This window comes from Cebidichthys violaceus, unplaced genomic scaffold (assembly GCF_023349555.1).
Source record: "Cebidichthys violaceus isolate CVI_PGR_0920_01 unplaced genomic scaffold, fCebVio1.0.p SCAF_17, whole genome shotgun sequence".
Taxonomy (NCBI): domain Eukaryota; kingdom Metazoa; phylum Chordata; class Actinopteri; order Perciformes; family Stichaeidae; genus Cebidichthys; species Cebidichthys violaceus.
In genome coordinates, this window is record NW_027176340.1 from 2,068,955 (window position 1) to 2,096,785 (window position 27,831).

General features: G+C 43.4%; 3 protein-coding genes across 6 annotated transcripts; 1 reads left to right on the top strand and 2 right to left on the bottom strand.

Moving 5' to 3' along the window:
• Window positions 1–17: 17 nt before the first annotated feature.
• Window positions 18–12,598, bottom strand: LOC137873648 (protein polybromo-1-like). Of its 3 annotated transcripts, none has more exons than XM_068711948.1 (30): window positions 12,512–12,598; window positions 10,944–11,092; window positions 10,699–10,796; window positions 10,436–10,583; window positions 10,158–10,307; window positions 9,003–9,119; window positions 8,847–8,915; window positions 8,648–8,746; window positions 8,473–8,558; window positions 8,298–8,383; window positions 7,985–8,201; window positions 7,106–7,247; window positions 6,917–7,011; window positions 6,547–6,826; window positions 6,354–6,459; window positions 5,619–6,258; window positions 5,286–5,497; window positions 4,984–5,169; window positions 4,672–4,829; window positions 4,313–4,564; window positions 4,076–4,221; window positions 3,779–3,936; window positions 3,492–3,675; window positions 3,166–3,367; window positions 2,851–3,052; window positions 2,590–2,742; window positions 2,053–2,214; window positions 1,597–1,649; window positions 546–744; window positions 18–435 (listed from the first exon to the last, which is right to left on the bottom strand). In XM_068711948.1, exons 2-30 carry the CDS (start codon window positions 11,082–11,084, stop codon window positions 272–274), a joined length of 4,905 nt encoding a protein of 1,634 aa, XP_068568049.1. In that variant the 5' UTR covers window positions 11,085–11,092; window positions 12,512–12,598; the 3' UTR covers window positions 18–271. The 3 variants fall into 3 exon arrangements, with proteins under 3 accessions (XP_068568049.1, XP_068568048.1, XP_068568050.1); XM_068711947.1 differs by having other exon boundaries at window positions 2,053–2,217; XM_068711949.1 differs by lacking the exons at window positions 18–435; window positions 546–744; window positions 1,597–1,649; ... (13 more) ...; window positions 6,547–6,826; window positions 6,917–7,011 and having other exon boundaries at window positions 7,178–7,302.
• Window positions 12,599–14,346: 1,748 nt separating this feature from the next.
• Window positions 14,347–17,280, top strand: wdr77 (WD repeat domain 77). 2 transcript variants are annotated; one of them, XM_068711689.1, is made up of 10 exons: window positions 14,347–14,746; window positions 15,102–15,287; window positions 15,379–15,520; window positions 15,664–15,713; window positions 15,860–15,930; window positions 16,163–16,220; window positions 16,364–16,468; window positions 16,558–16,666; window positions 16,752–16,820; window positions 16,916–17,280. In XM_068711689.1, the coding sequence occupies exons 1-10, from the start codon at window positions 14,638–14,640 to the stop codon at window positions 17,061–17,063; spliced, it is 1,047 nt and encodes a 348-aa protein (XP_068567790.1). In that variant the 5' UTR covers window positions 14,347–14,637; the 3' UTR covers window positions 17,064–17,280. The 2 variants fall into 2 exon arrangements, with proteins under 2 accessions (XP_068567790.1, XP_068567791.1); XM_068711690.1 differs by having other exon boundaries at window positions 14,349–14,746; window positions 16,397–16,468.
• Window positions 17,281–17,946: 666 nt separating this feature from the next.
• On the bottom strand, window positions 17,947–26,174 carry LOC137873649 (uncharacterized). The gene is made up of 5 exons (XM_068711950.1): window positions 25,967–26,174; window positions 24,005–24,093; window positions 21,584–21,674; window positions 19,057–21,118; window positions 17,947–18,963 (listed from the first exon to the last, which is right to left on the bottom strand). Exons 1-5 carry the CDS (start codon window positions 26,043–26,045, stop codon window positions 18,867–18,869), a joined length of 2,418 nt encoding a protein of 805 aa, XP_068568051.1. The 5' UTR covers window positions 26,046–26,174; the 3' UTR covers window positions 17,947–18,866.
• Window positions 26,175–27,831: the final 1,657 nt, after the last annotated feature.

Genomic DNA, 27,831 nt, shown 5'->3' on the forward strand with positions numbered 1-27,831 from the left:
AAATGAATACAGCCAAATTGAGCTCGTCACATTTTAATTGTGAAAGCATGAAGGCATTCATCACCACACGACAGCCATTGACAATAATGCACTTAGAACAATATATATCTGAAATGTAAAACAAAAAACAGCTTCAACACAGAAAGCAGCTTTTATAACTACAAACACATTTTTTTTTTTTTTTTTTAAACAACAACACAAATTTTAGCGAGCTTGACCCCTCTTCCTGTCTCACAGGAACGGTGGGAGCAGAGGCTCAGGATACAAGCGGTTACAGGTTGTGCGTCTGACGAATGTTGAGGGTGTCTCGCAGCATCAGGTCGCGGAGGCGCCAGAGTGCATCTGCCATCGTCTTGTGGGCGCCTTTGCTCTTCAGCCAGTGCGATGGTAGTCTGCTCTCTTGCTCTTTTGTGAGGCGCACATCTTGTTTTTGAACTGAAAGTGCACAAATAAAACATTCCAAATATGAGTCTGAGGATTCATTTTTGTTTGTTCTCCAGTGTAATCATCATTTTATGTAAACTTAACCACAAAAAAACCCCCACCTGAGAGAGCTTGATCCCACTTGCTAATGGTAGAGGACTCTGCAGTTAAGCCCTCGATGTATCTGAGGTATGCCTCAGAGTGGAGCAGCCTTTGAGACTTGGCTGGTGGGGACACAAACATCGGGGTGGACGGCTGCTGGTGTGCAGGTTGTCCCATCTGGCCCGGGTACGGCGGTGGAGCCTGCTGTCCTTGGCCCAGCTAATGAAAATATAAGAAATCTATTATTTCTCTGAGGTAGATTGAAATGTATACAGCATTTCATCAACAACATCTTGAGATAATCGAAGCCCTGATCTGCGACTGGTGTGTGTGGAAAAAGCTTCACAGGCGTCACATAGTTGTTGCACATGTTGGCTTCAAGTTCACCATTCAAGGAAAAGCAGGTTTTATGCCCCATTAAGGAGACCATAAGATCACGCATCAACCTATCTAGCAGCATATCCATCTGTATTCTGGTGGCATTGTGCTGGCCCTACACGGTTGTCTGTCTGGAACCCCTTGAAGGGCCCCTTCACCTTAATTTTGCTTCACTGTTTTAGGGAAGTTGGTAATTTAGTCTTTTCAACAGATTTTTAAAACACCAAGTGAAACGAATTTTCAAAAATGCTTAATTATTTTGATCTATTAGTCAGATATTTAGCAAAATGAGTAATAAGTAATCTGCGTCACGTTTTCTTTAAGGCATCTTTTAGGGACACTGTGCTACAGTCTACAAGAGCTAAACAACTGCAGAGTGGAAAAAAAGTAACTGTTCTACTGATCCTACAGCCAGGCTACATTAAAGACGTAACGGATGCATCATATGACTGAGTCACATATGATGGACTGGATGTTTTATCAATATTCTACCTGTTCTTCCAACTTTGTGAAAGGCTAAAAAGAACACTCTGAGAATGTTTCTGAATATCGTGAACACAGCCTAAAGAATTTCTTCATGTTTTCCAAGAGTCTCATTATCCTTCTCTGAACACATAGATCTGTATCAAGGCAGCAATAAGTATCTGAGCTCTGATCCTATTTGCGATGATTATGGAGCCGCATAGATATTACCTGGGATCCATGAATGTTTCCTGCTCCCGGACCACCTCCCATGCCGTTAACACCTGTGGATATTCAACGTCAAGAAACAGTCAAAAAAGTGCAGCAGACCACTCGATATTACAATTAATGAATTCAAAGTCTGTTACAGAAATCAACCCCGTGTAATTTGAATCGATATTAGAACACGTAGGAATGCCAATTATGAACATTTTAAATGAAAAAAAAAACCAGGTATGTTTTTTGGAGATACCGACTTTCTCGCCATGACATAATTACCTACAAGTCTAATGGTAATGATGGGGATAAATAACCGAGCCCCAGTTAATTAAGGATGCTCTCAACCGACCAGTCCTCAACTGAAGGACCTCAGCCTATTGGTACAGGTAGCCCCTCCAGCAAGTCAAGACCGGCAGACAGGAAGCAACTGCGTGGCATGTGGGGGGGCGGTTATGACAGCACTCTTACCAAAGTACGGCATTCCAGGGAACCCGGGCATAACAGGCAGGAGGTGTTGAGGAAAGACAGGCGCCCCCCCCATGAGATGTGGTGGCATGCCAGTCACACTAACCATGCCTTCACCGTGGCACCACGGGGGCATCGTAGCTGACCTATACGCACCCACCATACCTTCTTAGGAAGGGACGGCAGCAACACAAGACAGCGACATGCATCGGTCAAACATGCGGCAGCTACTTGCTCTACTTGGCATGCAGAAACACGTTAATATAGATGTTTTTATTTAATCAGCAGATCATTACGATGGATATGAATGGATGGAAAAAAAAAAAAAACGCACAATGAAAACAATTCAGTAACGTGAAATTATGTCAGATGCAACATAAAATTAAATCACAACACTGCAACATCACAAACATGCGGACATGGGTGAGATTAGGAAAAAAGTTGAAATGTGAATGCATCGAGCAGTTCAGCTTCTTCTTCTTCTTCCAGTCAGCCTTTCTAATGAACACTGGGGATCCATCTGCATCTATGAGGGGTTACCTGACGCAGGCGTCATGCTGGGATTTAGCATCCCCATGGGGACTGGGGGAGGCACCACCCCCATCAGTGCCCCTACTGGGGTACCTGTTCTAGGGGACGTCTGATGCTGGGCCCTGTCGCGCTCCTGCTGCTCTGCCACTTTAGCCGCTCGCTCTGCAAAAAACGAAAAAAAGACGAGCACAAGGGGTCTTCATTGCACGTGGTTCACGACTGGGTGAAGACTAGAATCCCCCCCCCCCCAAAAAAAAAGGTTCTGCTCACCTTCATATTCTGCTTTCTTGGTACCCTCCAGGTTTCTCCACTCGGTGCCAACGAGGCGACTCAGCTCCCCAAAGGAGAAGTCCGGGTGCTGGGCTTTGATGACCGCTCGCATCTCGCTGCTGAACAGGATGTAGCCGCTCATGTTGATCTTCCGCTTTGAGCCCTCCTTCTTTGAAAGGCCCTTAATGGATTTTTGCGTGGACTGCAACCAAAACACAGGAGCGCGTTCACGACAGTGCTAAAAGCCACACAATTCCTTGTTACTTTGCAGAGGAAAAATGTTACATTTGTGAGTGAATACTTTTCCCCCCTGACCTGCGGGGGAGTGTAAGGCATGATATCCATGTCACTAGACATGGAAGATTGCATCCGAGGGTGAGACCGGTCCCCTAGCTCGCCATCATCATCCCCAAGATCCTCTAGCTCCTCATCTGTCATATCAGCAAACTTGGCTTCCAGTACCTCAATTTTCCTGTCCAGCAGAGGGGATGGCTCCTTCTGGGGCACTATGAGCTTCCTGGATAAGACAATAAGACAAATGAACTGTGCAATATATCCACCTTTCAAATTGGCCCTGATCTTTTAAAAAAAACAAAAAAACAACAGCAATTCAAAGTATGTAACATTTTTTTCTTTTTTACCTAAAATAGTAAGTTTCCTCCTCCACCACTTTCCCAGAGAGCGAAAAGCGCTTAAGACCCTTAAACTTCTTCATCTGCTTCTCGCTCTCGATATAGCGGCTCTCACAGAGTAGAACGTTCTCTTCGGACACTTCAGTCGGCCGACATGACAGGTAGTCTTTGAAGGACGACACCACACACTTCCCTGTGAAACGAGAAGGCCGACTCGGTGAATGTGTAATGATTTCTATTAACTGCACGCACGAAACTTCATACATGTGTTCAGCATGCACAGTAAGGAGGGATACCTATGATGCAGGTCATGGGGCAAGTCTCCTCAAGGTTGCTCAGGAACACTTCCTTCTTGTAGAACATCTTAGTGGGCTCATGCTCCGTTTCCTCTGGATGGATGAAGATCGGACCAAAGAAGTAGCCTGCTCCATCTCTCATCCACATTTTCTCAATTCTGTTTTAGATTAAAAAAAAAGAGCTGCATTAGATGCATTGGGAATCACCAACACGTCGCTTCGCCATTACGCCAAGCTCCCCGTGTTCCGTATTTAGAGTTCCCCACGGTCAGTTGAAAAGAGATGCATGTTCTCTACCTGCCCACACGGTGGCGCACGAGTCCATGTGAACCTATGTAAACACAGTCTCCCACTTTCAGCCACAGGTTGTTGTAGCAGAGCTGCTCGTAGTACTGACACCCTGGCTCCCCATTGGTCATTTCCATCGGAACGTCCTCCCTCTCCTGGAGACACAAATAGTTCCCTGCGTTGTTTTACGTGTATTCTGTCATTTCTCAAGGGGGGGGGGGAGAAAAAAAAGCAACTGGCATTTACCTTGTCTACAATAGCATCCGTCATTTTGATTTCATCCACCATCTCTGGCGGTTTCTCCTCTTGTTTGGGGGCAAACATTGACGCTACGCGGACGACGGGCAGGGGGACCTCTCTGGGGAGAAACCGAACCGAGCTTAAGGGCATGGCCCACAGCTTGATCTTCTTGAAAGACTTGGACTTGGCGGAGTAGCGCGATTCACAGACGTAGACATCCTCAGCCCTGAAGCCTTCTGGATGAAGTTTGAAGTACTCCTTGAAATCCACACAACAACGCATGTTTGGGTCATGCATTCAAAACGGCCAATGCTTCAAAGCAAAACCTACGCCTAACCAACATGCAGGAGGAACACGGCGTTTACCTTCACAAACATGACCACGCATTTGCCCAGAATCTTGCTGACGGGAGCTTTGTTGTAATAGTCGCTTTTAAAAACTTCCTTCTCCAAGAACTTCCTTGTGGCGAGATGAAATGTTTCATTTGGCCTGTAGAACCAGCAGCCGTACAGCCACTTCTCACCTGCAGTTATTGGAGGTAGGAGGAAAAAAAAAACGGAACGAATTAGAACTGCTAAGTGAAGAAACTGCACCTAATAAAAATCAGACGAAAATAACATGCTTTTCTTACAAAAAAATACTACTTATTGTCTGATTATTGCAATAATGAGACTGACCAGTATCGTCTTGCCAAAGGCGTTCGATGTAGATGATATGAGGCTGGAGATTCGGCTCTGCAGGCTCCACATACACGTAGTCTCCCACGTGGTACATGCTGTCTTTGAAGCTGCAGTCCTGACTGTATGTGCGCTGGAGGTTGGACTGCCATGATCCTCCAACAGAGTCCTCTCTCTTCTCAGCTTCTGGGAATTCACAAGTGACTCGGTGAATCACTGCCACGGTATGTGCTGAGACAATGTGCGACAGAACTTCTATGTACGGTGACCTTTATTATATATATATATATTTATCAAAATACCCCTTTTTTCCTCCTCCCTTTTGATCTTGTCCTCCTCAAACTCCTTGGGGAGCTTCCCTTTCTTCTCCTTTTCCACATCACTGTGCAGATGTTTGGAGGTGTAGCTGAGAGCAGGAGACATCAAGATCTCTCCGTTCTTACACAGCTCGTCTCTGATTCGGATGAAGAACTGCTGCAGTTCCACAGCATCTTCAAAGATCTCAGAATCGGTCCTGTAAGAGACATACGGTGCAACACAACTTAAGCTTTCTTCAACACAATCCTTCAACATCAACGAAAAACGGTGATTAGACGACCGATTTGATTTGATTTTGTCCACAAACAGCGCCTCACCTATTCAGTCGTCTGGCCTTTTCCAGCACTTCAAACATGTGGTCCTGAAACACATCCAGCCTCTTGTAACACCCTCGATCTACATTAGTCCTGATGATCTCAAAGTTGAGTCGTGGCTTCTCAGGATTTGAGGGATCTAGGGCGGGGATCTCAGCGAGTGAATCACTGTAGCAGCGGCCCTCGTCGTCTTGGTGGCCGAGCACGGAGACAAAGAGGCTGCGGATCAGCTCCTGGATGAGGCGGGGCACGTCGGGTACGTGGGCATCGTCCCCTCCCTCCAGGTCGCGCCTCGTCTCTAGCAGCACCCTGTGCAGCATGAGGGCGTCGCGGTAGATCAGAGACTCGGGCTCGTTGTAAGTACAGGCGTTGTTGAACATGAGCACCAAGTCCTCCACCAGTGCGTCGACGTCCTGGTACTTGTTAGCCAACATGTGGCTCTTGATCTTCTCCATGTCCACAGGCTTCTTGATGGCAATGTAGTAGTCAGGAAGCTCGGCGCGAGACGGCAGCCGCAGGAAGATGGTGCTGAGGCGACGGCCCCGTTTATCGGTGAAGTTCTTGACGGCCTCGTAAAGCTCGTTCAGCTTCTGCTGTAAGGGCGTTAAGTACTTGGACTTCTTCAGTGTAATGCTGTTCTTTCCTGCAATCAAATACAGTGTATGTGTGTTAATGATGACCAACTCGCACACATTTGGCTTTAATTCACCGCAGTGAGGCACTGACAAAGTTAAGTACTTATTTTCAACTTCGGGGACAATATGTCATCATCGTCGGTCGCTGGCCCAAGATCCTTGCGTCTGTCTTTCATGATCTTCTCCAGAATGTCAGCATCGTTGTAGACCTTGAACACAACAAAGACGTTTGTCACGGGAAGCTCCCGGTTCCTTTTTAGACTCACAGTTAATTAGGAATACCAAACGGATCTCACCTGGGAGCCTTCTTCATTGTAGTGTCGAGCATTGCGGAACATCAGCTTCATCTCCTCCACCATGGCATCTTCGGTCATGTACTTGTCCGAGCGGATGTTGTGCTCAACGGTCCTGAGGTCCATTGGCTCCAGGATGACCTTGTAGTAGTCTGGATAGTCCTTCTTCGAGGGCTTGACCATGAAGAGGTCACACAGTCTCCGACCAGTGCCGGCTTCCCGCGCCTCAGCCACGGCAGCAAAGAGAGCTTTCATTCGGTTTTTCTTTGTATTCTTCTTGTGACTGGAAACCAAATGCAGATCGACCGTCGCTCTACTTTCACGCACGATTAAACAAGACGCTTCAGAGAATCGAGCAGGTAAAAGTGCAAACCTTTTTCTTTTTGTGCTGCTGGTGTCAGACGTGGCGGAGGAGAGCATGCTGTCTCCATCGTCGTCATCTCTCTGCAGCAGCTCCTTTCTCTTCATCTACAGAGGTAACGGGTAACACGCGTCTAAAAATCGCTACAAAGCCTCTTAAAATACCCCGAAGCTGGCAAAAAAGGTGTAAGTTGGGACTGACCTGCTGAATGTGTTGGAGTTTGAGCGCACGCTTGTAGATGGAGGAGTGAGGAACATTGTAGCGTTTGGCATTCTCAAACATCCGCGTCAGGTCAGAGTCGATGTGCTCGACGCTCTCGTACTCATTGTTCTTCATCTTGTTCCTGTGGGGAATTTACGGGCTCTCACATTTGGAAAGGAGGGCACAGAAACACTGTACTGTATAGTGGGAGTGTGTGATGCCGTAGGGGTAGAAAATAAAAACAGAAGAGAATGTTGGTGAAACAAAATAAAAACAAATCGATGATGAAACACGGATTAGAAGCTGGGCGGGTGTTTGTTGATTCAGAGACATTTCTGCTCGGAAAGGTCGTATAAAAGGACACACGTCTGTAGTTTTGCCACTAACCTGTTTCCATGACAATAACTAGGAACCACTTGTTGTAGGACATATTACATGTTTCTGTGAGATTTGTTATCTGACACTGAATTCACAGCATCTATTAAGACACTGATGAAAAATGCCTAATTAACATTTATAAACAGATCTACATACACATGCAAACTATGCCAAAATATTACACCTGACAATAAAACTAAATTTAAAAAAATTAATTTAAAATTACTTGGAAAAAATGAACCTTAAATTGGTATAAATCCCTCAAATCAATACTGAACGCTTTACTTTCTAAGAGGCTATTTTTTTTTACCATATTTTTAATTAACTTTCAAAAGGGATCTAAATAAAAAAACACTTTAACGTACAATAAATCGTCACAACATTTCAAATCTGTGTTGAATTCAGGTGGTGACATCAAAAAAATGAAGATATATTTCACTGTTGTTGAATATGAAATATTAAAGACGCACAGACATGAGATCGGTACTGGCGCTGTCATACTTGATCTGCAGCAGGCAGAGGGGCTGGCTGATCTGGTGGTAGTAGTCCGGGTAGTCCTTCCTGGAGGGCAGCTGCAGGAAAGGCTCAGAGATCAACTGGCCCTGGCTGTTCCTGGCACCTCGCACGGCCTCAAACAGCTGGAAGATGGGATTACTCATGTCCATGTTCGAGGTCATGCTCTCTGCTTCAGACTCACCCTCGTCATAGTGGACAGAACCTGACAGACGCAGGAGAAGATAATGAATAGTGACACACCCATCAATTACAACAACATATTGTCCAAGGCACCGAAGCCGATGACGCGAAGACGTACCCGAGAGGATGCCTTCCTCGTCGCTTTCGTACTGAAGAGCCATGGTGATGGCTGAGAGGCGGTCCCCCTGGGCAGACCTTCTATTCCTGACAGATTAAAGACAGAACAAGGGAAGGACAGAGTTAGAAGCAAAAGCTAGCGCGACTCGATTCCAGTGTTGTTTCCTCCTATTCACCTAATACGAATGCTGGACTTGATCGGTTCTCCGTGTTCCATCTCTGACTTCTTCTGTGCAAAAATCTTTTTGATGGTGTTGGCGTCCTGTAACACACGAGCGGGTCGTTTGGTCTGCATGTCAAACACTGCTGATGGTATTTGAATGTGCGTCATGTCGTCACCGACGCGCTCACCTTAAACACCTGAGATCCAGGCTCGTTGTACGTTTTGGCATTCTTGACCAGCAAATCCACATCTTTAGCCATGGCACTGACGCTCCTGTAGTGGCTCAACTGAAAGACAAACACATTGATTGGACATAAATATATATTTTTTTATATATATATATTTATATATAAATATGTATTTGTTGCAGGAGGTGTAATAGCATACCTGAATCTTTTGAGCAACGATTTTCAGATCTATTGGTTCCTTAATGATGGCATAATAATCCGGGTATTGCTAAAAGAAAGTGGGCAAACTACACATCAAAGCCCAAATAACTCATTTTACTGATAAAGTCTGAAGTCACGCTGAAGGCGCTTCTACCATTTTGGATGGAAGCTTCTGAAACAGCTCGCTGACCAGACGGCCGGTGGGCTCAGTGTGAGACACCACGGCATCAAGGAGCTGCTCCAGGACTTCTTTCAAGCAGGTGGGTGCACTCTGTCACACACACACACACACACACACACACACACACACACACACACACACACACACACACACACACACACACACACACACACACACACAAGGGGGAAATTCTACATGATGTGCAGAAATATTATTCAAAATGAAAGCAAAATTCTTCAACGTTTGTGTACCGGACCACTTCATCCTTAGGTAAATCGTTGAGTGAGTCAATAAGTGTGCGTTCATGAGAATTAGCATAACTAACGCCATAATAAGAATAACAATAATAGCACATGAGGCTACGTGTCAATGAGAAGTCTCCATCACAGAGATGGAGAAAAGAATATAAATTATAGATGTTGTTGTGCTATCAGGCATTGCAACGGAGGGTGTTCCCCAAGACGGCAACTTTTTAAAGATGGGCCTGACGCACTAAGTCACCCAGTTTAAGTAAACTAGCCACGACGTGCCTGGTTACAGTTATCACTGGCCTTATTGTATACAGAGTAAGTAACCACGGGGTGACCGTGACTAAGTGGAGAGCAGGGCCGCCTTTCAATCAGAGGGTCGGCGGTTCGATCCCCGGCTACCTGCGCTACTAGTCTCATGTCAACGTGTCCTTGAGCGAGACACTTAACCCCAAAATGTCTCCCGTAGCTGCGTCTACGGTGTGTAGACAGAGACTGAATTGTATGTCGCTTTGGATAAATGTAATGTGATGTAACCATCAATATGGTGATATTGTAGTGTTATACAGTGGCGCCAACAGCCACATTTTGAATTATACTATAATTTGATTTGCAGAGTCAAACAGGATAATGTCATCATAATTATGAAGTGCAATTTAAATACGATTTTCTAACGCAAAATTGCTTCAAAGTGATGAAATGTACAATCCATCAGTGAAAAACTTCTTGGTGATTATGGAAAGTTCTAGCCGTTTAAGAACACATCTGTTCGTACAAGAGCTTCTTGCCCTTTGATTCTAACCTACAGATGAATTTTGTGTGCATCGAATGAAGAGTCATAAATAGATCTGTGTTATTAAATAGTGCGAGTGAGCGTCACCTCGTCCTCAGTGGACCCTCCGGGGTTGTCGTGTGCGTCGTAGCCTTCTTCGTCGTCGTCGTCGTAATCGCCTCGCTGAACAAATTCATTTTTGGTTCGCAGGTAAAGATCCCAAAGTTTACAGGCTGCTCTGTACTCAGGACTGTCAGACTAGACAGACACAAGCAATGCACAGTCATGTTGGTACATCATCATTTCACTTTCTGCGGACAGAGTGGTAAAAAATGTTTGATCTTATAATATGTTGGTGGGATTTTTTTTTTTTTTTTTTTTTTAACCTTGTAATATGTTTTTGCATTGTTGAATAACAGTTGAAAGTCACTAGTGAGTTGTTCAACATCATCATACTCCTCCATCTTTAATTTCTGCTGGATCTTCATCATGTCAATAGGCTGAGACACCACATGGTAATAATCCGGTTGATTCCTGTAAGACAAAGAGGTTCTTGTAACTTTTCTGCATCTACTGTTTGCGTTGAATACCTCGACTGATATCTAAGACGTTCCAGGGCGTCATCACCGCCACTCATCCCGTCCCTCACCTTCGTTTGGGCGCTCTGATGAACAGCTCACACAGCATCCTGCCCTGATCGTCCTTGTAATCTCTGATTGTGTTATACAGTTCATGACACACGGCGATCTGCAAGCCAAAAGGGTGAAACGTTGAAACATACCTGCATCCTTTCCACCCCCCACACACACGCCAACCTGGTCAATCAGTGTGGTAGTCATAAAGAAAGTGTGTTCAAAGAGAAAACTGAAACTGAAATTTGTAAAAAAAAATTACAGGATCCACAGTTGGAATGTTTGAGGTCCTTCTCCTCTTTCTCCCAATTGAAGACACTAACGGTGAAGTCTGGCTATCGTCAAAATCTCCTCCACTCACACTGCTAGAGGGGGACGTCGCCCTTCTCCTTTTCAAGGCCATGACGACCCCTGAGGTAAAGAAACAAGTGTCACTGCATGGAGACAAGAGCTGCGAACATCACAGCATCTAGAACAACGTGTACGCTATGCAGACTGAGTGGATCGTCTCAATGGAGGGACACAGAATGGGCTTTATGGCAGCTGAAAGCATTGCCATGCATGCCACATGAAACAGAATAGTTGCTCTATGAAAAAATAGTGTATTTTCAACAAGTAACCTTAATTTATCTTTCCACACATATACTGTGCTCATCCTGATATTGTTTTCTGTATTGAAACAGATTAAAGATCAAATTTAAAATGGCCTTTGCGACACACCCCTCTCCTATCACATGCAACAGACCACTGCTGTGAATGAGAAGCTGTGATTACCAATGCTAAAGAGCTGAGCGGGTGTTTCATTTTTACACATTTTTGACAACCGTTCTATTCACGTGTAGCACCACAACACAGCTGTGTGAGCGGAAAACCAGCAGATATATATATATATATATATATACATACCAGGACCCTGAAACTGAATCCCCCTAAATAGGACCCATCATCTATTTTCATAATTTGCAATTCCATTTTAAAAAAAGTGAAGCTATGACAATGCAAAGCAATACAATAGAGACATAAAAGGGGACATTCTAAACTGTTTCTATATTTGTATCGTGCTTTTCATTGAGGGGTGCTTCTGACCAAACATTAAACAAATTGTCAAGATGGTGATAAACTTTAAATTGAAAATGTAGGAATATCTGGGTTAGAGTTTATATTCTTTTTTTTTTTTAAGTCACAGAATATACCTTATAAATGCTTACATTCTGTGTGTTTGAGTGATGTCATGTCACCCCTAATTAACTTCGACCCCTAATTGAATCTTACACTTGACACAACTGCTCGCGAGGGTCACATTTGGATAAATACGATGGCAACAGAAATAAGCAATTCGAGGGTGATTTTCAACAGGCCCTCCGATCTCCGTGAAGGTTTAATGCGCTTTTATAGTCCGATGATAAACAAAAAAAAAGATGACACCCGCTCCAGCTCATTACTATCACCTAGAATGACGCTTATCAACGGACACCTATGATGCTGGCTGTCTGGAGGTTTCAACGTTTACCGCTCTGTCTAATGTAAAATAGCTGCGTACAGACTGCCGTCCCGGTGTGCACACACCAGCGGTAAGCTAGCACACAAACCCCGGCAGCTGTCCACCAACCTGTCACTCAAGTGCGGACAGGTGATGACCACAGAGGCGCTAACGGTTAGCTACGCTTCACGGCTAGCCGTCAACATCATCTAACGCCAGTTAGAGACGAACGAGACAAAGGCATCACTGTACCAACGTCTATAACGTTACAAAGCTAGCGTTAAGTGAGGCTACGACACATGATGGGGACGTATGTTTAGTTTAACCCCTGGAGATAGTTGTGTGCTTACCTTCTGGGAGCCCGTAACTAGACTACCAAAATCTTTAATAATCAAGAAAAGCCAATCACTTATCGATTTTAGACCGAGAAACAGAAGTGTGAAGGTAGCGGCAAATTAACTGCCACTTCCGTTTGTTTACCTTCAGAATAAAAGCGTGTACGGACTCTTATAAGTGTGTTTTATATTATGGTGTTACAAGATGGTGGTGGTTATTACATCTTTTCTCGCTTTAATGTTGGATTAGTTTAATATGCAGGTCTCATAACAGTGACTGCTTGAGAATTTAGAAACCATAGGGCACAATTTTATAAAAAACTAAACGTGTGAGTTACGACGTTGCTTATTGCGCAATGAGCGCACCAGACTTCCTGTTCACAGTTAGTTAACTTTACAACTCGCCATTAAACCTCTGCGTTTTTTACTGAACAAAACCACTTCAGCCTTCTAACCTACGTTTAACTGCAACACCAGCTGCGTGGATCCATTGACATGAATCCTGTTTTAATCCCCACTGGCTCATTTTAGCCACTTTCACCATAATAATAGTTTCCATACATGATTTGAACAGATACGCTTCAGTCCTTAAAGTGTTAAATCTCGTGAAGTCCTGATGTGTTATTCTGAATGTCCGATTTTGAATTCAAGTAGCCTATTGGTGACTTTAATGTATTACTAAGATACATGCTACATTTACAGATCTCTTTTCAAAATGTGGTATTGTGGTATGTTTTGTTGATGTTCTGCTTGTGGGTTCACAAACAATGAGAGGAATTTTCTTTTAACTCTTTCACGCAAACCCTTACAGAGGATTCACAATTGCCACTCCTACAATGTGGTCGTACCACATTTTTGAGAGATGGCCAATTGTATCAATGAGGAACATAACAATAAACAGGCAACATAAGAATTAACTGTCGAAACCAAACTCGTTGTATTCTAATTGTACTAGTTAAGTTATGCTCAGTGTCAATCAATTTGTATAAGAAGACATATAACTTACTATGTTGACAGGATGAGTTGATGAGACATTGGGTGACATTCATATATATGGTTAATTGGAAATTGTACTTACAGAGGATTCTGACTGATGTTTCTATCATAATAAACGTTGCCTTTGATGCATTCATGTAACGCAGGCTGAGGAAAACAAGCTACTGGAATCGGCCAAAGACATTTTGCCTCAGTAGGTCTAGAGATACAACTCTGTTTTTGAAGACATGCCTTGTTTCTTGGTGAAGACCAAACGTATATAAAGTCAATGGTGAAGACAGGTGAGCTGCACTGCAATAAACATTAAGTATATAGATGTTCAAATAAAAAAAAAAAAGAATAACGAGACCACAACTTACTGACCTACAGAGCATATTTCTAAATAGATATGGACAGAGAGTCTCATTTTTTGTTGGCACAAGGTTTGTAAGAGATTTAATCTCGGCCAGGCTCATGCAAACTATGTCAAAAGATTATACAATAGAAGTAATATTTATTAATATTTACTTTATTTTATGTGATATTTAGATGTTTTATATGAATCTGTGTTTTTTTGTTTCCTTTTTACAAACAGCTGCACAAGAGTATCATGTGAATGTTGTTTATGATATAATCAAATTAAATAAATCACATCAATTAAATAGTCTCGTTACTGCAGAAGCAATGCGCCATCCAGGACAGCAACTGCTTGATGCAACTTCTAGACGTCTTAATAAACACAGGATTGTTTGATATCATATTTTATGTATTTATTTTACAGTAAACTGATCATGTTTGACACACTCCGCTGTGGTTGGTGGCGGTCTGCACCTAAAAGCTGGTTTTGCAATCCGCCTAAAAAAACGAAGAAGAAGAATGAGCCGCAGCAGCAGCAACAGAAGAAGAAGAAGAAGCAGCAGAAGAGACCCGGCGCAGGAAGTGTCTGTTCACATCGGCCCCATGTGATGCTGTTCACTCGTTCATTCATTCTCGAAACGACAACTTTAGCTAACGTGTTAGCATTCTTTCCCAAATAAACCAAAGAGGAAAGCTGCGGTGTCTCTGCAGGCGGGCTAGTAACAGCTAGCTAGCTAACGTACGAATCGCGCTAAAGTTGTTCGGGAAAAGTTCATCCGTAGCCATTGATCACGCGCGTTACAGCTCAAATGAAAAGTGCGGTGGATACTAGCATGATCAAGGAGAACCGGTGGAACGTACCCCCTAATGCCCCGGCATGCATGGAGAAGCATCTGAGCGCGGCGCAATACAGAGCAGGTAGGTCACACAAGGCAAAGCTAGCGGAGGGTTACACAGGTAAACACGTGGTGCCGCTAGTTAGTTGTCATACGTCCGCGTCTATTCACATAATGTGCTGAAGTGCATGGGTCCTCTGCTCATTTGGCGTATATACACTCCGTCAATATGTTAAATAAAAAAAGATCTATACTTATAAAAGTTAGGTTATCTAGTGCGTTGCATGTGGCTAGTTATTAATAAAACAAATTTAGCAGGATAGAAAATAGCTCCTTTGTAAATTGGAGGATTAGAGAGGGACTCTTAATAATTCTGTTAATTTATTTTTCTTTAAATATGGCTGTTTTTAAACGTTGCTTTCTGTTCTCGTTCACAGACGGTACTCTGCTGCTCGGTGCCTCCAGCCTCACTGGCAGGAGCTGGCAGGGATCCGTTTGGGTCTACAGCGACCCTAAGCAGGCCCCCAACGAGGACCTCTGCAAAGCTGGTGTGCAGACTGAGACCGGAGTCACAGATGTCAAATGGGTATCAGAAAAGGGTGTTCTTGTTGCGTCGGACTCGGGTAAGAAGCAGATTCATAAAGATTATGAATCAAAGGTCTTGAGACTTCAATGTTAAATGTCATTTTTTTTGATTGACTGGTTTCTGTGCAGGTGCCCTGGAGCTCTGGGACCTGGCGGAGGATGAACGTCTGCTGGTGAACCGCTTCACCAAACACGAGCACGACCACATTGTCACCACAGTGAGCCCAGTTGCCGGAGCAAACGGCGCCGTCACCGGCAGCATGGACTGTCGGTGAGACGCAGTTCTTCACACATGCATGTTGCAGAATAGAAGCATGTTGACTGATTATGTGTTGAACTTGGGCGTTGTCACTTTTTTTTTTTTTTTTTTTTTTCACACCTTTTCTCATCAAAATGTCTCTTTCTTCACAACAGAATTAAAGTCTGGGATCTCAGTCAGGAGACGGCTGTCACGACCTACAATGGTGAGGGAACAAATAATATACAGCGTGCGCGCCTTCTAGTGATTTACAAATAAAGATTGCGTAATAAACGGCCCCATTAAAAGAATTTGGTTTTGACAAAAAACCATAACTGACGATATGCCTCCTCACTTTGTTTCGTCCTCCAGCGCACACGCAGCCAGTCAGCTGTGTTGCCTGCAGTCCTACAGATGAGTCTCTCTTCGTCTCCTGTGGCCAAGTAAGACGCAGAACAACAGTTGTTATGCAGAGTTAAAAACACGACATTTAACGATTCAGTATCTGCCTGAACTACATTTTCGGGGCAACTTGCAGCATGAGGACGAACCTCTTTTCAATGCAACACAAGAAAGCTGCGATAAATGCCGCGCATAAGTAACAAAGAGCAGACGAAGAACTGTGAAGCTCTACTTGTCTTCATCGAAGTCAACCTGTTGTCCTCCATCCCTCAGGATGGCCGTGTGCTGATGTGGGACAGGAGAAAGCCAAACAAACCAGCCTCAAGAATAGGTGAGCAGCATGTCCCCAGCCTAAACAACCAGGTCCAGATGTTTCTGCTGGAATGATGTTGTTAAAATAGTGATTAGTTTTGCTGACGGATAAGTGTATAATCAGCGAGTGGTGGCTCTTTGTCTGGCTGATGTTGTTCCCAGAATCTAATGGTACATCTCGTCTCCCCGTCTCAGATGTGGAGTCCCCCAGCTGCTCCCCTACCGCTGTAGCCTGGCACCCCCACCACAGAAGCACCATTGCTTTTGGTAAGGTCCCAGCAGCAGATTATTGACCGACGGAGACATTGAATTGTCCGTTCCCTTCTGTTTCTGATTTGTGTTTCGTTGGGCTTTAGGCGATGAGTTGGGCAGAGTGACGGTGAAGGACTTCCTGGGAACAGAGCCGGCCCGGGTGGAGACCGTCCACAGCCGTAGGGTCAATGGGCTCGCCTTCTCTACACATAGGTAAACATACATTCTAGCGAAGCAGTATCAGCTCTTTTATTGTGCTACGAAATTTTAACTTTTCACATTTTTTTTTCCCTCCCAGTGCCTCCTTGCTCGCCTCCATAAGTGATGATTGTTCACTCGTTGTTTTGAACTCTGAACTGCGAGAAATGTGAGTTTTTGCGTTTCAATACTAAACACCAGGTTAAAGTCCTTTACCATTAAAAAAACAAACAAACATAGTAATCATATATTCTTCTTCTGTAGGCTCAAAGATCGGCGACACCAGGACTTTGTCAAAGGCGTGTGCTGGCTCCATGGAGGCTCCGACAGCCTCACCACCGTAGGCTGGGATCACCTTGTGCTTCACCACACGGTGGATCCAGCTGCTGAAGCTCCCAACTCGTCCTCTTAGACCCACAGAATTATGGATTAAAGTGTTTCATTGTCACTCAGTACTCCACGTCTGTGCAGAGCATTTGGACTTCGGCGCTCCCAGTCCTGACGCTCTACCATTTACGTTCTGTTTCTGTCCACTTCCTTCACTCTGTATAGCATTTACACGTGTAATTACACCTAAGGCAACCCATTTGTATGGCATCATTTTACATTAAAGGTAACTTAAAGCAAGAGCATTTTGACATTTCTTTGTTTCCTGGAATCTCTTTTATGCTAACAAATGCAGGACTCTAAGAAGGACTTTTGAACATATAGGGGATGAGAAGAAATCTATTTTTATTCATATTTTTTCTGACAGCTGGTCTAACAGATGGGGTGGAGCTTCGCCTCTCCATACATTGTGTCTATAAGGGTTCCACTATATATGAGGGGCTCTCAACCCTTTGTAGCTTAAAGCCTGCTTCTGATTCTTAACACAATGCTGAGGACCACCTCCTCAAATAAATGAGAACAAAAAGGTGTTATGAAAAATTAAACTGGGCTTGTAAATAGGTGTGCTAATATCCTGCTTACCGTCACCCATCACTGCCTAGGTTGATTTGGTGCAGTGTTGTGGATTTGGTTTACGGTGAGTTTACCTGTTGAAAACATGGAAATACTGTTGAAATCAGGAGCACCGATCACTTCTACTCCTCCGTTGTTGGGCTAGCGATGCGATGCTCTTGTAATATTTATAATTACTGTATTATATAAAGGGGTTTAAAACGGAGTGAGATCTGTAGCGCATGTGATTCTTAAAAGAACTTAATTATCCCAAAACAGACAGAGATTATTCAAGATATTGGTGATCAAACTCTTTATGTCTATTTTTCATACGCACCGTGTCATCTGCAATTTTGTTAACACACCTTAAATACTGAGCACAACAGAAAACTCGAGGATTTGCAATTACTGCTTGGATTTATTTTCAGATTAGTTGTCGGACAACATTTGGCGTAGATGAAAATTTCTGCTTAAATACTTTACAACCAACATTCTAAATATTTTTGATTATACAAAATGAAGGAGTACATAAACTATGTACAGCATGAACGTAGATACATTGACAACGTTTACTGCAGCGAAATAACTATTATACAGATGGCAACGCTGTTCCGAGATCAATAAATATGAGAAACGATCCTCCTGAGGGATGAACACACTTGTCTGAATTAACTGTTGGCTTTGTTCTCGTGGACCTACATCATGTACATGTAACAGTGACAGAATATTTCAGTTATGGGACATATAACTACAGCGTGGACCACAACGGTTGTACGTTATTATCGCATTTTACAATCAAGTTTACAGTTGGATCGGTCAAAGCCAATTTGTTGAGAGTAATGTCGATTTATTTTCACTCACCGTACTCTTACCAGCTATCAATAACTTTGAATATTATGTTTCTTATGAATATAATATGTGGCATTAAGACTGATACAAAAAAAAGGCAACATATCCAACATAAACCTATACACTAAATAAAAATCTGCAGTAAAAAAAAATGTGTTTTAAAAAAAAATAAAAGGTCAACCAGAAACTTCAGAAATGAAGTATAAAAACAGAAAACTCGTGAAGATAGTGTGTTCTCCTAAGATTGAGAAATACATTCAGAGCTCAGCAGACCATGGCTGTGAGACATTCTTAACATACTTGCTAGTAGCATTTGTTCAAAGTGCTTTTCCCCCTCCAATGTACAAACTCCTCCTGACGCAACGACACGCGATCCGATCATCCAATCAGAACCAGGAGAACGCCTATCTCTATCTAACGCGCCTCGTCACGGATCCCCTTTCCTGACAAGAGTAATGGGCTCCTTGGTTCCAGGCCGAACAGTAAAGGTCATACCATACTGATGTTTTGACTGCGTCCCGTTGCTGAAAAGACAAAACATATTCATCATGAGTTGATTCTGTTCACAGACGCTGGGCTTTGTGTCTCAGAAAAAGACATATTTGAGCACTTCGTACCTGGCTGGAACTTTCACCGAAGAGGTCTCCTGATATTGTCTGACCAATTTACTCTCCAGCTCCTGCATGTTCAGCGTTGCTGCTTTGTTGACCGCAGGGTAATTCTTGCTCTGTGGTGCGGCTCTGTGGACAACAGGGACCTTGTTGTCCTCATCGGGCAGGGGGGCGCCCCAGTCATCAGAAGTGGACTCTGCCTCGTTCACCGGGGCCATTTTGTGGTCCATTTCCAACATCTTCTTTTGAAGGATGCTCAGGAGCGTGGCCTGGCTGGATGAAAGAGGGGATGGGAGCGGAGCAGGGGCCGCCTTGGGTTTCTGCTGGGGTTGATACTTCGGTTTGACGTCGATGTCAGGAGGAGGTGGGAGTTTCGGAGCTGCTGGGGGTTTGGCTTTTGGGGGAGGAGGTGGAACATGAGACGGAGGGAGAGGGATTGCAGTTGGTGTTGGTGCCTTTTTCATGGGAGGGTCGGGTGGAGGCATGGAAGGAGGCGGCTCCATGATCTCGCCAAAATTGTCAAAATCACCAAACTCGGGCGGCGGAGGGAGTAACGGCATACTTGACTCCTCAGGCTGCGTGTTTTGAGAGTGCGAGGGGCTTTGCACTGCGTTTAGCTTCTGCTCGACCAGGTCGGTCGCACTCGGGAGTGCTGCCGTCCTACTGAGAGCTGGACGGGTGGATGGCATCGGATCCTTGACCGGAGCGGGACTGCTGGATTTTACCGGAGTCTGAATGGGTTGCGGATGTACAGCAGGACTGACAGACTTTAGACTCTCCTTTATTCTTTCCAGAGGTGTCAGAGGAGAGGATGCGCTGGGCCTTGGGGTGACAACAAATGAATTGGGACTGGTGTCGCTCGGGTGAATGCTTGCACTTGGCTGCACAGTCGTCTTGGCGCTGTTTTCGCGCGAAGGAGGGTGACTCGATTTATGCTTGTCTCTTTCTTTGGCCGCCATTAAAAGAGCCAGCGGGGACGTTGCAGGTCCATCTCGTGCCCCGTTGGTTTCACTACCCTTCAGGTTGCGTAGTTTACGATCTATTAACGGACTGAATTTACGAATTTGACTTGAAGATCCTCCAAATTTGTCATTGATGGGCTCCGAATTCACCCGAGTACCGTTTAGCTTCAGCAGCTGTGGTGACCTCTGATGTGGAGTCTGGAGCGGAGTCTGGGGCGGAGTCTGGGGCGGAGTCTGAGGCGGAGTCTGGAGCGGAGTCTGGAGCAGAGTCTGGGGCGGTTTGTCTATTTGGGGCGGTACTGAAACTATCTCTTTTTTAGCCTCCTTCTTTGGCTCAGGAGGCGGTGATTGAGAGGGTTGGGTAATTTGTAAGTTCTCCTTCAGCTCCTGTACCTCTTTGGGAGCTGGTTTGTACGGTGTGGCCACTTTAGGGGCGTTCCCATCCACCTGGACGAGAACTGGGGCAGCGTTAACGGACGCAGAATCTTCCAGGAGCAACATCTGCTTTCGTCTTTTGTCGTGCTCCTCATACCCACTGAGAATTGAGGTCTGAGGAACATAGTAAAGCTTTGCTGTGTTTTGAGGATTGAAAGTGGACAGTGTGGCTGTCTGCACGGGGGGAGGCGGGGCAGGAGTCCCTGGTGGGGAGTCAAAGTTGGAAATAGAGGACAGTCTAATGGGTTTTGGAGGTGGTTGCTTGTGAGTCTTGTGTTGCCTTTCAGAAGGAGGCAGTGGTGGGGAGAACATTGGATGCTGAGGAACTCCGGGTGGTGGTGGACTGGAAATGGGGACGGACGATACAGAGCCATTAGAATAAGTCGACGGAGGCTTTGGCGGAGCCATTGGTGGCGGTTTTATGAAGGTTAAGTCTTCCCCGTTCATGAATGGTGCCAGCGAGGTCGGTTTTGGATCGGGCATGGATAGAGAGGGAACTGGTGCCACATTAAGACTGTTCAGGTCTCCCATGAAGTCCAGTGGAGGAGGGATAAAAGTCCCTGAAGGGGGTGGAGGAGGAGCCATGGCAGGAGGAGGAGGAACAACTACTCCATCATTTTCGAGGTCAAACACAGATATAACAGATCCATTGGACAAGTGATTTCCACCAACTAAGGGAAGAAAGAAAAGAGAGAAAAGTTCAGCATCGTTGTACATTGTGAAGGAGGAGCAATATCAATATTTATCATATTTCAAGCAGTTGAGAAATGTTAATGTAGCAATAACTAGATCATAAAGAGTCGACAACGTTTACTACTGAAATCAGGTCATCATTTAGAATTACTCACAGCTAAAATTAGACAAATTATGTCCACTCTGTTAATGCTAACACTCTATAAATATGCTCGCCATCTGGTGCGGCGGTTTGGACACATTCTGGAGGGCTATTGAGCAACAGCCTGAACAAACATTTACCTGCCCTGCATTTTCAACCCTTTGATTGCTGCAATCCATGAAGTGAGTCAGACTAAAGGCACTGCGAATGATCTGCGTCCTTCACAGTGTAAATAAAATGAAATTCTAGTGTTTTTCCAAGTTAAACTTAAAGTACATATTTGCGATGGGTAGACGCTCACCTGAACCGTTGATCTTTGGACCGTTGACTGGGGGGAGGAGGGGGACTTTGGGTGTCGGGACGGCAAACCCTTGAAAGCTTTCGAATGAGGACTGTGAAAACAAACAAAAACAAAAAAACATCAAAAGACATAAGTGAAAAAAGCTTTGGTTCAAGAACAGCAGTGTACCTGACATGACGTCTACAGCGTGTTAAGAGGCGCTGGAAAGTATTCACTCCTAGAGTGAATAAACCAGTTCTCAACTATTGCAGAGCTCACTCTACCGTGAAAACAGACGAGCATGTCCAACAAAAAATAGTCAGTGATAAGTGTAGTGGCTCTCAGGTCTTGGTTTTATGAATAACCTAATCTTCAGTCAATTTAAATATATATATATATATATATATATATATATATATATATATATATATATATATATATATATATATATATATATATATAATGATTTATAGTGAATATGATAAAATGTGCTCTGACAGAAACAACTATTCTGTTACAACAAGTAGGAATTTGTAATGTCTGTTTCCAAATAAGTGCATTTTTTTTTAGGCTATTCTTAGGTTTGCCGTGATTAGACCGGAGACGGAGATTTCGAAAGGATACTTTTCGTACGCTGCATACTTCACTGGTGAGGAGCACTCAGTGATTCATAGCGCAGGATACACCTTTTATTCATCGCATTGTGTTAACGTGGGCCTGGCCGAGAAAATTGCAGGCTGTCACTTAGAAACCCCGTGTGCCTGTTCGTGGGTGTACAGTCAGATGTGCTGTTCTCCTCCAACGCCTCCAAAAATAAACACAGACTGTGTTGACACAATACGAGTCAATGAGAGGTGACTGTATGCCCTTCGAAAAGGGCGAAAAATAAATAAATCACTCCAGCGGCACAACACATATTTTCCCTGCTGTACCTCTTTCAGTAATCTGCTAATGCAATAAAGCAACGAGCTTCCACCAGGTACACTTCACAAACGTATTATTAATAAGGTCGGTAATGACCTAGGATCTGAAAGCTGCTGGTCCACTGCTTCTCAGCCCTTTAGATGCTTGTATTCCAGACTGAGAAAAATGTTGGAAATCTGCCTGATGTCACGCCTCGAACGATACATGTCTGTCTTGTCTAATAACCCACAGGAGACTTAAGCAGCTTCTTGGAAAAGTAAGAACACTACACCACAGGTGGAGGGCGTGTCAGCAAAGATGGCGTTTGATCCAGTTTGATTTTGTCTGTTTGTTCCCTGCACCGTGACTCACTTTCATCTGTCTCAGCTGTCCTGCCCATGTGCTGCTAGGTGTGGCACGTCCGACACATGCCACAGACGCGCATTCACGGAACACTCCCAAACTTTGAGGTGTGTGAACCAGAGCGGCAAGGAGCAGCTCTTTATTTATATCTGAGGCCTGACAGCCGTGGGACCTTTTATTAAGTAAAAGTACCTGTGAAAATACTTTGTCACAAGTAGAAGTGCAAAATGTAATAAAAAGCTAAAGAATGCTGCAGAATGGTCCCTATGAGTGTTAAGTCTTATATGATTTTTATAACAGTTTGGGAACCATTGGTTTAATCTTTAACAATGTGTTTTAAAAGAATATCATACATCTTTATGTCAAATCTAAATCTGAAAAGTAACTAATAACTGTAGCTGTCAGATAAGTGTAGTGGAGTAAAAAGTAAAATACTTTTCTCTGAAGTAAAAGTATAAAGTAGAATCAAATGAAACTAAGTACTTAGAGTTAATGTACTTCATTATTTTTCCACCACTGTGTGATGTGATGCATCATCACTGCACCAAAACCAAATACAGCAGTTTCTATGAAATGTATGAACTGTGCATTATGATTGTTCTATATTTCTAAGGTTCCAGTTTTAGAATTCCTCTGAATGCAATAAATGCATATGGAACTGTACTGTTTATGAAAAAGTGCATCTGCAGATTTAGCTTTTCGTTTACGGTACAAACACACAGTATATGTGATGCACCCGGATGGTGATTTTGTGACGATATCACATTGTGAGTTATGCCAATCTTTTCACATCTTTTCACAGTGTCAGCACTCCTGCATTGAGGTTCTATTATGGTGATAAGAACTAAAAGTGACTCTCGCTAAACAAACACAAACGGACAGAAACTCAAACTGAAAAAAATGACAAATTACTGATTAACCAACGCTTGTTGATTTACATGTCCGGTCCGTGTGCTTGTTTAAGCTGACCCAGATTCTAACACAGTCAAGCACTTAACTGTCTTTTTATCAGTTCATTTGCATCTGTGCAGCTCTGCAGATAGAGTTCAAGATGAAGCGAACGACAGGATGGAGTCAGCCCAGCGTGACGTACGTCTAATGTCATTCCGATGTCTGAAGCCGAGTGTTGGGAACGTGTCCGGTCCGTGCACCACGAAGCCCAACTGAGATACTCACGGTGTGATGGTTGACAGTCGGTCTGGCCCGCACGCTGGCAGTTCCTGACTCGGGGATCGCCGATGACTCCAGCGTCAGCTGTACATTTTCTGAGGAAATAAAAAGCAGAAGATTTGAATCCTCTTCGTGCCTGTTAAAGACCGTTTGGTTGTTGACAACTAAATAGTTACAGGAAGCTAAAAAGATGACGGCAATCTGTGTTTATACTCCACCATTGTGTTGAAGCGGACGTTTCATTCTGCTGACTAACTGAATTCCATTACAACAACACAACTTGCAGCACACGACACAATAATGTTAATCCTATTTCCAAATTGAGATATCATGTGTTGCTTGATCTCTAGGGATAACTTTCGGTTAAATTCATTTGAGTTTCATTTTACTCCCTCCAAACAGAACTTGACAATTGTCTGTTGGTCTTTGTGTTGAGCTCAAAGCCCCATCAGGCAAAAGGTAAAGATGAGTTGAATGAGCACTGAGACAAAGACACAATCACTGAACATATCCAACTCTCTCTCTATATATATATATTATATGTGAGAGAATGAGACACCACTCTGCTAAACTGAGGTTGAGGCTGGAGAGAAAACAATTTCAGCGCATTCCTTCGTGGTTCATTCCAGCGTCAGTCATCGAGCTCGTCCAACAAGTGACGGTGAAAGAAACTTGACACTGAGAGCCACTTAGTCTGCATGTCGTCCCGTCAGCCTTCAAGCGACCGAAAGGCTTCACATCATGAACAAAGGCGGAACGCAAAGTGATTTTTCCTTCACGCATTCGGCGTAACCATCACCTTACGATCCAAATGCAACTGTGGGATTAACTCAGTTTGAATGATCGCCATTGGTGTTGAACCAGTCCAACTTAATTATCAGCTTCCCCATTGTGCACCTGCTTCATTTAAATAGACAAATAGTCTCTCTCGAGTTGCGGCTTTGCATAGCAATCCCTCTTGTTTCCTGCTCTTGACAATCAAATGGAGGTAACGCCACAGACACCTGCTTATTAATCTGTAAACTGATCTCATCATGTGAGAGTGCATATTGTCTGGTGCTACCCCAACATGATGGTGAACCTTTTCCTGGTCTTAAATGCTAGGCAATATAATTGTATAAATACACGGTCATCTTTTCACACTTTGCTTTTATAGTTTGGCAATAAACAATAAACTCAAGGTCTACTTGCTATTTTTTTTCTAGAGTTTTCAACCGCATCTCATGGTCTTCCTCAGCAAATGGAGATGCAATGGTTTGTAATGGTATGTATATCTGCTGTTATGCGTTCTAAAAGTACTAATAAATGTTCCGAACCCTCGAGGTATTTAAACAAAAGTGATGTATCATCACCACCTTCAGGATCGTTCACTTGCAATAAGCGCAGGTTGATACCACAATCACCACTATGATTAAAGCTGATTCACACTTCCATAAACTACTCTCAGTCGCTGTCTAAACAGTGAAAGAAACGCACTGAATGCAGCTGTTTTAGACACAATTCCAATTACAGAGTATGACATCATGGGTATATTCAGCTCCTCCAATTTTCCTCGGTTGGAGATTCTAGATATTCCCACAGAATTCCCTTGTTTCAAGCATTGCATGAGGCAACACTGGATCCCACTATGCGAAGCCACAATGTGCAGCCAGACATGCAAGGTCAAAGATATACCAAGAGGAAGGAACTTTAACATTTGAGAACAGGTTTTTCCATGGATGAATCACAGTGATGGCAGCTGCAGCTACATGAACATCAGGACATTAAACGTATTCAAATGCTGTCGAGATTTGCTTCAGGATCAACAGGGAGCCCATTGAGTCTCCATATGGGAGCTCTGTGGCTTTAACACTTGTGTCCATGTCAACATCAAGTACAAAGGTCGTGTTATTCTTCAGTGGATCGTTACACTGAATGCTTGTTTTCTATGATAACCAATGGGCCCTGGAGGCAGTGTTGGCTACTCACCCATGTCCTTGACTTTAATATTGGTGTCGAAAAGAGACTGGGTCTTTCGACCCAGAAAATTCAACTTTCCCTTCCTCATGACTATTGATTAGTTGTCGTGTAGATACGACTGGACGGCAGGATCACTGGCGCATTTTGAATCAACAGGTAAATCCGAGGTGAAGCGCAGGTGAGCTAGTTTCGCGACAGGTGCACCACCGCGCACCAGGTAAACTTGACTCCAATGATTTGGAACAAACTATTTGGGCAATACAGAAGAGAAAAAAAAGGAGTTAACCCCACCCACTCTTCTGTCACTGCACCTCCCTGTGTTTATACACTCCCAACAGGTGAGGCCTGGACTCTCCTTTTCTCATTCCAGCACAAATCTCACCTGGGCACTGAACACGCCGCTCGCGCACTCAGCACTGTGGTATGCGCTGACTGGTTGTGTCGGTGTTTCATTTTGTCGGGACGTCAGGACAATTTGATCAGGCTGCCCATGATACACACGAGCAGGAACACAGGTTTAACTTTGCAGCACGTTACGTTTTTTTAGATGTGTTTTTTTTGTTTTGTATGGTAGATTTGAAATACAAAACCCACGATCAGTTTATAACATATAACGCATTATTATTATTATTAAACTACCCAAAAGTATACGAAGCAATACAATCCACTTCAACCAGCTAACACATTAAGTATTGCTTACATGTAATACATCAATAATCATAATAATAATATGCTAACATATCACTGACGGGCTGCAGAATGAGTACTTTGGATACTTTAAGTAGAATTTGTTGATAATACTGATGTGTTTACTTAATAAAGATTTAATATGTGATGTATTTTACCTGTGATGATTCTTTTTGAAGTAGTGTGTGTCAGAAGCCTGAACAGTTAGTAGGATGCTATCTATCCCTCTGGGTGTTTGCTCAGTTATTCATTCATTATGGTTGGAACATTACGTTTTTGTTACGAATCCCCCCCTTCTTTTTTTTTTTGCATAAATCTGCGTGCGTTATTTACTGAAATAGATTCCGCGGAGTTATTGACCTAAGGAAGGTGAAGCACGTGACCTACGTCAACAGGATAACTGTGCAGTTGATGTTAAAGAGGATCAACTCCTCTAAAGCTCAGAGTGAGCTGACCCATGACAGCGACCCTACAGCAACACCCACCCGCTGCAAACGACAAACAAATGAGCAGCAGCACACAGTAACTAAGTACATGTACTTATACCATATTAGTATTACCTAGAGGTTTAGAGGGATATATAGTACGTTTTACTTCACTACTTGTATGTTACTAGTTACTATGTACACTTATGTAATACATATCATATATTAGCATTCAGCACATGAAACTAAATATACTTAATAGACTACCTAAAACGTCTTACTCCACACTAATATATGTAATATCAAGGAAGAAAATATGAAGATCTGATTCAATCAAAACAAATTCCCATTACTTTGGTCTAAATACCTTAAAATATAAATACTTTATTTTAAATATGTTGGCACTATAAGAACACAGTATAACTGGACCTTGAGATGAATTATTGTATTTGTCAGAAGTTTAAACCATGTATTCACTGTTTATTTTACTCAGTTAAGTAAGACAATTGTGTCAAGTACTGTTAGTATTTGGCACATTTTGCTGATACTACTTTAACCTAAAGGATCTGAATGCTTCTTCCAATGTTGTTTTACGATAGACTATGGTTTGCAAGGAGTCTATGAATCTTACTAATACAGTAATAATCCAGTCTAATAAGGCCAATTGATCTATTTTCTTCATCAGATTTATGTCAAATGTAGGCTGACATACGTACATTTAAATATCTGTCTTATTCATTTAATAATCTGTATTTAGTGAAG